This window comes from Erythrolamprus reginae, chromosome 1 (genome assembly GCF_031021105.1).
Source record: "Erythrolamprus reginae isolate rEryReg1 chromosome 1, rEryReg1.hap1, whole genome shotgun sequence".
Classification (NCBI taxonomy): Eukaryota; Metazoa; Chordata; class Lepidosauria; order Squamata; family Dipsadidae; genus Erythrolamprus; species Erythrolamprus reginae.
This window is the reverse complement of record NC_091950.1, coordinates 41,090,763-41,102,895: the sequence shown is the minus strand read 5'-3', so window position 1 is coordinate 41,102,895 and position 12,133 is coordinate 41,090,763. Positions and strand designations below refer to the sequence as shown.

The window sequence follows — 12,133 nt, the reverse complement described above, 5'->3', positions numbered from 1 at the left end:
GATGAAGGAAGGGAGAGAGAAAGGGGGAGGGAGAGATAGAAAGGAGGGAGAAGGGGGTAGTTAGGGAGAGGGAAAAGGAAGGGCTTGGAGAAAGGCAGGGGGAAAGAAAGATAGAAAGGAAAGAGGGAGGGAAAGATAGAAAGAAAAGAGGGAGGGAGAGATAGAAAGGAAAGTGGGAGGGAGGAAAGAGGGAGGAAGACATAGAAAGGATAGAATTATGGATGCAAGAACTTGCTCATGTGTGATAGCTACTTTTTGGCTCAAAATATTTTTGTTCTATTTTCCTCCTCTAAAATCTAGGTGCGTCTTATCAGCAGGTGCGTCTTATAGAGCGAAAAATACGGTAACTTTTATAATATAAAAAAATGCATGAAACATTTAACTGAAAGGTAAATAAAGCAGACAGAACTTCCTACTAGTAATACTCATAATTCCATGGCCTTAAGGTATAATTAAATCACTTTCAATTTACATTAATATAAAGTGAATGTAATATAATTTGGTCATTATATCTATTTCAAAGGTATGATGAATTCTGACTTAATCTAATTTCACCCTATGTTCATTTTTTGAGAAATGCATATTTGTCTATATTAGTATTCGTTACAACTAGTAATATGAATAAAAGATTACTTGCGAACATACTTAACATCCATTTATAAAAGCACGGAATTGCATTGCACATATTTAAAGTCGATATATAAGAGATTGATATGCATCTTTTAATGCATGATTTAAACCAAAATAAGATTTAAATCAAAAGTTTTTGAATTCCATTGTACAAAATTGTATTAATATCAAGTTACAAGACTATGACTATGCTGTCTTGTAATTATTACACATCTGTAACATACTTAATGAGTATTCAGTAAAATGTAATTCTATTAAGATAGCTAAATGCTCTTTTAATATCAATTAGAAATTGTTTGGAACATAAATTTATTGCTGAAAATGGTTCTGACAAAAACATTGTTTCTGTGTTTTCCTCTACTGTAAACAGAACAGTGAAGGACAAATATTTTAATAGGATAGACCTACACATGTAACAAAAGGCAACAAAAGTACCTTTTAAGTGATATGTGTCATAAATATCCCATGGCACTTAAGGGTTGAATTGAAAAAGCAAACATATATTTACAACTTCAGGTTTTGTTTAAAATTAAATTACTTATTTTTTTCTTAAAGAGCCACCTTCTACTCTGCTTTCCAGGAACTTGTCCAGCTCTGTCTCTCTCTTCACTGCATCCGGTAATACCTTTGGTGCATTTGGAAAACAGATCAGTATCACACTCATGTTGTCTCGGCTACCCTGAAAAGGGAAGGAATAAGTAGTTTCAGATATATTTTAACATTTCTAATCACACTATTTGTACACCTATCTTCATATTTATAGCATGGAAAGGTAGTTTGATTAAGATATGAAAGAGAACACTGTTCTATGGTCTTTGATTTCACATAAAAATTCATTTCAACTTAATTTTATAGTTAGGAGAATATAGATTTACCTACCTGATTTTTAAACTTAAGATATAAACTCTCCCTGATGTTTAAATAGGGTCAAGATACAGAAGGACCTTGACAGACCTGAACATTGGGCGCTATCTAATAAAATGAAATTCAATGGTGAAAAAAGTAATAAAAACAAAATGCACAGGTACAGTATATGTGGTATCTTGCTCAACAGTAGTAAGTGTGAGAGGGATCTTGGAGTCCTAGTGGACAACCATTTAAATATGAGTCAGTGGTGTGCAGTAGCTGCCAAAAAAGCCAACATAGTTCTAGGCTGCATTAACAGAGGGATAGAATCAAGATCACATAAAGTGTTAATACCACTTTATAATGCCTTGGTAAGGCCACGCTTGGAATATTTCATTCAGTTTTGGTTGCCATGATGCAAAAAGGATGTTGAGACTCTAGAAAGAGTACAGAGAAGAACAACAAAGATGATTAGGGGACTGAAGGCTAAAACATATGAAGAACGGTAGCAGGGTATGTGGATATATTTAGTTTAATGAAAAGGATTATGGGTGATATGATAGCATTGTTCCAATATCTCAGGAGTTGCCACAAAGAAGAATGAGTCAAACTATTCTCCAAAGCATCTGAGGGTAGAACAAGAAGCAATGGGTGGAATCTAAATAAGGAGAGAAGCAACCTAGAACTGAGGAGAAATTTCCTGACAGTTAGAACAATAAATCAGTGGAACAACTTGCCTCCAGAAGTAAGTTTTAAGTTTTTTCTAACACTGTAAGTTTTTAAGAAAATGTTGGATAACCATTTGTCTGATGTTGTGTAGGGTTTTTTGCCTAAGAAGGGAGTTGGACTAGAAGACCTCCAAGGTCCCTTCCAACTCTGTTGTTGTTATTATCATTATTGTAATTTGTTAACTTGTTCCTAAGTGGCTTAATAATTAGAAGCAGCCTGATTTAAGATCAATTCTTTTCCCTGATGAAATTTAAACCAGGGTTCTTCAAATTATTAAGTTAATATTTCAACTCAAACTCTCTATTATATATTTATTTATTTATTTTATTTATTGTTAGAGTTGGAAGGGACCATGCAGGTCATCAAGCAGGAACCCTATAGCATCCTCGCCGAATGGCAGTCCAATTTCCTCTTAAAAATGTCCAGAGTATTGGAGTTCACAACGTCCACTGGTAGATTGTTCCACTGGTTGATCGTTCTGATCATCAGGAAGTTCTTCCTTATTTCCAGGTTGAATCTCTCCTCGGATAGCTTCCAGCCGTTGTTCCTCGTTCTGCCCTCCGGTGCCCTGGAGAATAAAGTGATCCCCTCCTCTCTGTGGCAACCCCTCGTATACCTGTCTATATGTCATAGATGATTTTTTTAATTAGACAAACAAAGCAAATAGTGAAATTCAGCCCGACATAGAAATTAAATATTGCTGCACACACCAGCAATCCTCAGCCTAAAGTTGTAGCTTCCCAGGTATGTTAGGTAAAAAAGCAAACAAACAGTAAATGAACTGAATTGATTCAGAATCTTGATGAATCCTATAGCAGAAACAAGACCATTGCACCGTTTTTTTAAAAAAAATGCTGCAAAACATTACAATATAAAATAAAAAATAATGTTCTAATTGGCTCTAAAAATTAACTACCCATTTTTCAACATTGCAAAAATATACAAATACAATGCTAATTCAGCAATTTGTTAGCAAAGTAAGTGTAGTTTTGGCAGTTATTGGCAGTGTATCATCTTAATCAATAACATAGAATAAAAATAATCGGGCCAATTTATTAATTGGAAAAATACCCTTTTCTGAATTTCACATGTGTCACAAAGGAACTCTTTCCAAGATTATATAAAGCACAGGTCACCAACCAGTGGTCCATGAAAAATTTTTGGTAGTCTGTGGTGCACTGGAGTAGAAGAGCTGCTCCGGGATGACTAATGGCCAGTCCTGTGACTAGAGCTCTGGAATATGGGACCGGAAAGGTGGGGTTGGTAATCTCTGCTGCAGAGAGAGCTACATGAAACTTGCAACTTTGCAGCACAGCTGTCACCAGCTGGAATGAGGTAATGGTATGGGGGAGGGAGGGGGCAGCACAGGCCGATCAAAGCAATATGTGTCGGCAACCTGCAGTGCATTCTTCCCCCTGCTTTGGCTCCCTCTTGGATGAATACACCAGTGGCTGGCCCATCCCACCATGTGTATGTACACACACACACACAAATGCCACATTTCCCCAAAAATAATATATGTTCCCATAATAAGGCCAATTGGGCTTTTGAGTGCATGCATTGAAATAAGCCTCCCCCCCCCAAATAAGACACACCCCGCAACTACTTTCCGGGGAAAGGTGAGCTACTCTTTTTGTGGCAGCCACTCTTTGGGCCAGGAGAGTGAGAGCAAGCAAGCGGGATGCGAGTGTGTACACACCCTGTGGGACTGGCTGGGCTCCTCTAGGCTGCCTCCGGTAGTCTATGGAAACCCGCTCATGCCTGCGAGGGGAGGTAGGGAGGCCATTCGGGTATAGCGAGCCCACAAGCACAGGGCTTGAGCAGCATGTGGGCGCATCCAGCCTGTCCCTGTCACTGCACATACAGCGGCTGAGGCTTTCTGGGGACCTGCCAGGGGAGCCGTGTACTGGCCTGGAGCTGCTGCCACTGTTCCCCATGGCAGAGCCGCTGGTGCACCGTGACTCTCAGGCACTCGCTGCTTGTGCCTCTGCGGCTACTGACATTGCAGAGTCCTGTAGTCAGATGGAGAGTGCTGGGCTGCGGATTGGCTCTTCCCCCTTCGGCTCTTCCTCCCACCCATGCCTTCCTCCCTCACTCGCCGGCCTGGGCTACTCATCCTATACCCCTCCCTCCCCAAGTCCTTGAGACAGGGGATGCAGGCGAGGGCAGTGAGTGGGAATCCCTTTCAGGACAGCCACCTATTCCTTGTTGTTGTGTCCACTGACCCTCCCCTGCCACTGGCTCTTGAGCAAAGCAGGAGGGGGAAGAAACTCTTGCAGGCTGCCTGAAGCAAAGCACCTGCCTTTCCTTCTTCCTCCCCCCTCTCTCGACAGGAACCTTTTTGCTGCACACAAGAAATATTTCTCTCTTCCAAACTCTGCCAGAAATGAGTCTTTGTGAGTCTCTTGGAGCGAAAGGGAAGAAAGACTTCTTACATTCAGTGTGCAGCCAAAAGGTTCCTTCTCTTGGTGCTGTCTTAAGTGCACCCTCCCCACCCCACCCCCACCGAGAGAGAGGGGGGCCCATTTGGAAGAGAAGTGCATGCCCAGCTGCTTCTGCCGCTGACCCTGGCTAGAAGTTTGGCTGTAAGCTTGACTTTCTCAGGCAGCCCGCGAGAGTTTCTTCACTCTCCCAGTGGACACAACTCCGAGGAATGTGACAGAGCTACAAGACCCAGGTAGGACACAAGTCTTGTGACCCATCCCGCTCGACCTGCCACCCCCAAATTGTGCCCCACGACGAGATGCGCATCCTACCTGACTCTTGCAGCTGTCGCGTTCCTTGGTGTTGTGTCCAGAGAAGCCCATTGTAAAAGAAAACTCACAAGTTCGAGAAGTTTGATTGAGCTCATGAAAGGTTTTCTTTTATAATGGGCTTCTCTGGACAACACCGAGGAACGTGATGGAGCTACAAGTATCAGGTAGGTAGGACGCACGTCTCGCAGCCCAATACATCCCCCCTGCCAGAAATGAGTCTGTGAGATTCATCACGCCACTGCTACTGCCTTGTGGAGCAGGATCTGCAAGGCTTGTATCATTGCATGAATGAACAGCAGCAGGACCCCAGAAGTGCTGTATGATGAAGCTCATGGCAGTATTACAGTTTGTGCATGCAACAGCAGAACAAACCTTGCAGAGTCCTGCTCCACAAGGCAATGGTGTTGGAACATCCAGTCATACGCTCGCTGCCTATTGTACCCCAAAAATAAGCCCCCCCCCCCGATAATAAGGTCAAGGCCCTGTCTTATTTTTGGGGAAACATGGTATATATGTATGTATGTATGTTTGTGTGTGTGTGTGTGTGTGTGTTTAGTTTATTTATTTATAAGTGTGTGTGTATGAAAGAAAGAGAAAGAGAAGGATGACAGGAGAGGGGGGGAGAATGAGAGAGAGATGTTAGAGAGAGAGAGAGAGGTGAGAAAGAGAAGGTTAAAATAGAGAAGTCAGAGAGATGAGAGACAGACAAAGAGAGAGGGGGAGAGAGAAATGAGAGAGAGGGGGGTGAGAGAGAAAGAGAGAAGGGGAGGGAATGCCTGAAGGACTCCACCCTATCACTGGGAGTCTAGCCGCTTCAGCAAACGACGTGCTGAATTAGTATTAGTGGTCTGCGGGATTTAAAATTATGAATGTAGTGGTCCCTAAAGTCCAAAAGGTTGGGGACCCAGATATAAAACATATATAGATTTTTAGCCCCCATGTAAAACCCCTAATGTAATAAAAATGCATTTCCTTCAGAATTTCTGGCTACCTTGTACAAGCAGGTGTCAACTATCTCATTACAAACTCTTTCAAGATCATCAGTGACTTCAAGCCTTGATCTGACAAATTCACACAGCTCTTCATTTCCCATAACATCCCAGATACCATCACAAGCCAATATGATGAACTGATCCTCTTCTTCTGATCTCTCAATTTCATATACTTCAGGTTCTGGAGAGACAAGTTGCTCTGTGGGTCCTTTCCCATGAACGCATTTGTAATCAAAGTCCCCAAGAGCTCTAGACACAGCCAGCGATCCATTCACACGTTGAATCATTACTGAACCACCTGCATTTTGTATACGCTCCTTCTCCAGTGGATTATTTGGTTTATGATCCTGTGTAAAGAAATAAACCTTGGTGTTTCTACAAAGTAAACCTCTAGAATCTCCACAGTTGATAAAGTAAATGTGTTGGGGAGAAACCAAGACTCCCACGGCCGTTGATCCGCTTCTGTCTGCGCCATGTTTTTTTTCTGAGAGTAGCCTCATTTGTTCATCAATCTGCAGAAAACCTGTTCTGATTCCAGTCTTTACACTTTCCACAGATGGTGAAGCACCACATCCTTTAAAATCATGATTGCTTGTGATGTGATCTAATAAATGCTCACAGCAGTATTTGGCAACTTGGGATCCAGCATGTCCGTCATACACAGCAAAAAAAGACCATCCATCAAGTCCATTTGGCAGGCCAATCACAGATGTATGTGCATCTTCCATCTCAACTCGCCAACCTTGCATGCTACTTAACCCATAGCGTAGTCCATTGCCCTGCCCTTGGGCATTGTGCTTCTCCATCTTTGGCTTGTCTAGAAAAGCTCCCATGATGTATTCTTTCAAATCTGTGGAGATAAAAGTATCTGCTGTTAAACTGTCACGAGGGGTGGGGAGAGAGAGAGAGAGGAGGGAAAGAGAATTTAGCTATTGGTTCATTTCTCAAAGAAAAAAGATTCTCAAAATGGAACTGTAATCCTATAGTCCTAGTCCATTAAGTTGAATCACACAATGTCAGCTGAAGCTCAACTGTTTTGCTTTTGCGGATTTATAGACTTCTGCTTTAAGCATGCTTTGTATGTTTATACAAATATTTAAACTGTTACTATGCATGAGAAGCGTTTGTATTTTATTTATGTGTCTTTTAACAAAATATTTGTAGTTAATATAAACAAAGCAAGCCAAAGTTCAAACTATTCAGAAATAAACAATGGTCCTTGAATCATTTGTTGCACAGAACAATAATATTTTCAGATATTTATGTAATAAAACACAAATCTAGATTCAATTAGCTCAAACATGTATCCACATAGTAAGACATGATGGATCATTAAAGTGCTTGAATATTCACAGCTAGAAAAAAAAGTTAATTTAACTGACTGATGTTAAGATTATCAGACTTTACAAGGCCTCAGTGATCTAATTCAGCCTTCTTCCGTATTTTGGCCTGTAATTCCCAGCAGCCATTAACAGACACACAATAATGAGGAGAGATGGGAGACTGCTAGACTTGGAAGGACAATCTATTCTAATACCATGCCAACACTGTTTTATAGCCTTTCTCTGTCACTTTTATCTGTTCCTATAAAATGTCAGAGAGAAAATGCAAATATTATTTCCTATAAAAAGGGGTTTTTTTTCCCAACCAGAAAGTCATACTAATGTCACAGAACACATTAAAGCAAAACATATCCCTTTTCAAAGCCTAGCAGTAGGCATTAGCCAGCCTAGCAGGTTATGTAGGGGACTTAATCTGATCCACAAAACACACTCACCTCTCCATTTATAGTGTAAATATTCTAGTGGATGGTACTGTGGATTGGGAGCCAATGTGACCAGGTCTAATTAAAATGTGTAATAACAAAAAGGGTCAGTGAAGAGATACTGTACTGTAATCTCTCTTCAAATGAAATAGATAAATGCAAACAAGTGAAAAATCATGTACACAGTAGCTAAAAACAATCCAAAACTTCATATAATCCAATGAGGTTTGAAGTGACAGTAGTTTTGTGAAAAACGTTTGTAGGGAAGAAAATTGTGGAAGATGACAGAAATGTTGGAAATAATGTAAGTATAGCATATGTTTGGAGTCAACTGAGAATAGGGAATATAGATTTACATGAACCACCAGCACAAAATTAAATTGTCCCTAGGAAACTATATGTATGTATGTATGTATGTATGTATGTATGTATGTGTGTGTGTGTGTGTGTATGTGTGTGTGTGTGTGTATATATATATATATACACACACACACACACACACACACACATTCATACATACATATATAACCAGATATATAACCTTTGCACAGTTCACCTAATGCACCAATTGTGATTATACCTGGACCAGGAGGTTCACGGTCACTCGTGCCTTTATCACCTCACGGTTGGATTATTGCAATGGACTCTACATGGGGCTACCCCTGAATAGCGTTCGGAGACTGCAGCTGATCCAGAATGCAGCTGCGTGACCTGTTGTGGGTGCACCTAGGTACACACACACTACACCAATTCTCCACAGACTGCACTGGCTCCTGATTGGTCTCCGGGCGCAATTCAAGGTGTTGATCATTCTCTTTAAAGTCCTACATGGCTTAGGACCAGACTATCTTCGAAACCGTATCCTACCACATAGCTCCCAGCGACCGATAAGGGCTCAAAGGGTTGGTCTTCCCTGGATCCCATCTGCTAAACAGTATGGGTTGGCAGGCCCATGGGGGAAGACCTTCTTGTGGCTGTCCGACACTTTGGAACCAGCTACCTCCCGAGATCCAGACTGCCCCCACCCTACTGGTCTTCTGAAAAGCCATAAAGTTCTGGCTTTTACTACAACCCTAGAATCGTTGATCAGATGGCATGCCATCGGGATTCGACCAGTAAAGATATGCATGATTTTTTTCTTTTTAAATGATTTAATTGTTAATTATTGGTTTAAAATTGTTTTGAACTGTTTTTAGGGGGGTTTATATTATACAGTGATCCCTCGAGTTTCGCGATCTCCGCGAAACGCTATATCGCGATTTAAAAAAAAAAATTAAAAAAAACACCACTTCCGCATTTGGCTTCGGGAGTCAGCTGGGAAGCGGCGCTGCTGTTTTAAAAGGTCGCCGCCGGCCTGGGGGGCTTCCCAGCACCCCCCCGAACCCCCAACCCGGGTCTTCCCGGCCGCCCACGCAAAGGGGAAACCCCGGCTCCTCGCTGATGCCCGCCGCTCGCCCGCCCGCCAGCAAGAGGGGAAGACCCAGGGAAGGTTCCTTCGGCCGCCCAACAGCTGATCTGCTCGGTAGCGCAGCAGCAGCAAGGAGCCGAATTGGGGTTTCCCCTTTGCGTGGGCGGCGGGGAACGCAAACTCCACCATCTGCGCATGCGCGGCCATGGGAAAAAGGGCGCGCATGCGCAGATGGTGTTTTTACTTCCGCAACCCTACATTGCGAAAAATCGATTATCGCGAGGGGTCTGGGAACGGAACCCTCGCGATAATAGAGGGATCACTGTATTTGTGTGTATTCGGTTATAAGCCACCTACAGTCTTTTGGGAGTTGGATGGCATGTAAGTCCAAATAAATAAATAAAATATATATATATTTAATCAAATTAGCTGAAGAATTAAATGCTTTATTTATATAATCACAACTGTATTCTTGTAAAAGTATGCCATAGGTATCAATGCAATGTCTGTGCCGTAAATCCAGCCAACCTCGGATTTGTATGGAACTTGAAAATAATAATGGGTTTTTTTGTTTACAGGGAGGGGCATCTTCAGTAGGATATTTTTGGTTCGGATAATGTATACTGGAAGTTTATGGAGTACATTATTCCATAGATTTTCACATAAATCCCTTTCCCTGTCAAAGTCAACAGGAGTTAGAACCATATCTCCTATGGAAGACATTTATTCTGTCAAGTACAGAGTAGATGGAATTGTCTTTATGAATTTATTTTGTATTTTTAATTGGTGGGAGAAAGATGTTAAGGGACAAAATAGATTTATTAAATTTGTGAAAAAAATATGGGACCATTCTAAATTCTCCTCCTCCAAAATAATGAAAAAGAACATGCAGGCATTTATTCTGAAATTGTTACTTATTCAACTTGTGCTTGTTAATATTTTCCTTTATTAATAGAAAGGAAACTAAAACACAAAAATGGAAATTGTCAATGCTAATAAAGAATGAATAAAGAAAAAACCATTTAATAGGGAACGGATGAAATCTATACTTATTACAAATGGTAATTGTAAAACATTTAAATCAGAAAAATTAAGAAACAAACTGAAGATGCTCCCACCTACTTTTATAGAACAGATCAAAATCAACTCAAGAACAATACTATTTTAAAGAGTGGAACTGCAATATACAGTATATGTAACTGTGTGTATATTTACTTTCAAGTCAAGTAATATTTTATACAGTGGAACCCCGACATAAGAGCTGCTCTACTTAAGAGCAACTCGAGATAAGAGCTGGGAGGGGAGAGATATTTTTGTTCTACTTACAAGCCCAAATTCGAGATACAAGCGCCAAGGAGCTGTCTCCTGAAGCCAAACGCTAACTTCCGCGTTCGGCTTCAGGAGACAGCTGCGAAGCGGCGCGCGTGTTTTAAAAGGTTGCAGCCGGCCTGGAGGGCTCGGGGGGGTGCTTGCAGCTTTCTTTCTTGCTCTTTTTCTTTCTCTCTTTTACCTTCCCTACCTCTATTTCTTCTTTTCTTTCTCCTTCCCACCTTCTTCCCTCCCTCCCTCCCTTCACTCATTCCTCTCTTACTCTCCCCTTTCATAAGTTTCCTTGCTTCCTTCCTCTGTTCCTGTCCCTTCCCTCTTTCCTTCCTTCCTTCCCACCCTCCGTCCATTCATTCACCCATTCCTCTCTTGATCGCTTAAAGCCGGTCCCTGGTGCAAAAAGGGTTGGGGACCTCTGTCCTACAGAATTGGGTGGCAGAGAAGTTGAACATATGTAAATTTAAAAGTTTAAGAAAGTTTACAAGTTAAGTGAAAGAAACTTCATTATTCATTTATATGTACATGTACATTTCTTCATTAAAAACATGTCTTTCTGCATAATTTAGACTAACTTTGTGAGTTTTTTGAGGGCTGGAACCAATTAAAATTATTTACATTAATTCCTATGGGGAAAAGTCGTTCGAGATAAGAGCTGCTCGACTTAAGAGCCCAGGTCCGGAACGAATTAAACTCGTATCTCGAGGTACCACTGTATTTCAAATCAACTAGTGTTTTGTATTTTTTCACATTACATAATTAACTTAGAAAATTTCATCTAAAGTAAGTATTACAGAAGATTAACTTACTAGTTGGTACTATAGTGAGCCTATACAGTACTGACAATCACTTCAAGCATGTCTTTACTAGGAACAAATGAGCAAGGATGGTTATTACTGATTCTAGTATTGTATTATACAATTCTATATAATCTGTTATATTTGACTGATAAAACAGCATTTCTAATATTCTTAACAGGAGTTATTGAATTATTTGAAAACAACTACAATAGTTTTTCTTCCCTTGCTTGACTTATAAATAGGATTGGAATAAGTTACCTTGTATGAACTGAGCTGCACTTACTTACCCTGAAAGAAGTATAGAATTCCACCAATTCATGTTGTCAATGGCAGTGAATTCATCTCACAAAGAATGCCATTCTGAAAACTTCAGTGGCTGGAAGAATTTGGAAAGCCCTGATATGCAAGAAGGGCTCTTCACTACTTTCTCAATGCAACAATTTATTTATTTTTAATCTTCATGATAATCCAATCCAATAAGACACTTTTAAATTACTGCATCAGCTATGCCACAAGACAATGAATTCTATCCCTAAAATTCTATAATCATTACAGTTAAAGAAAACAAATGTAATTACCTAATTTTGAAGTTCAAATAATTGTTACTGAACTAGTGTGAATTTTTCTACATCTGGAAGCCATTATACATAAATAAATAAATAAATAAAAAGGTAAGAAGGATTACTGAACTCCATTCATCCATAATTTGAAGAAGAAATTAAATTAAATTTAGCTTCTCTAAAAAGTTAGAGTTGGTGTTTGTTTGTACAGTGGTACCTCAAGATACGAACCCCTCGTCTTACGAACAACTCGTGATACGAACCCGGGGTTCAGAAAAAATTTGCCTCTTCGTACGAACTTTTTTCGTGTTACGAACGCCAAAC

The 12,133-nt window shown here is 40.5% G+C and overlaps 1 protein-coding gene across 2 annotated transcripts in view; it reads right to left on the bottom strand.

The window, feature by feature from the left end:
* PPM1A (protein phosphatase, Mg2+/Mn2+ dependent 1A) overlaps positions 1–12,133 on the bottom strand; it is a 44,455-nt gene that overhangs the window by 17,506 nt on the left and 14,816 nt on the right. For both annotated transcript variants that reach the window (XR_011559024.1, XM_070750663.1), the window contains exons 2-3: positions 5,953–6,803; positions 1,192–1,309 (exon numbers count right to left, since the gene is read on the bottom strand). Coding sequence is in view for 1 of the 2 variants with exons in the window: in XM_070750663.1 (XP_070606764.1) it covers positions 1,192–1,309; positions 5,953–6,786 (952 nt within the window). In the remaining variant the exon portion in view is untranslated. The remainder of the gene's footprint in view (positions 1–1,191; positions 1,310–5,952; positions 6,804–12,133) is intronic.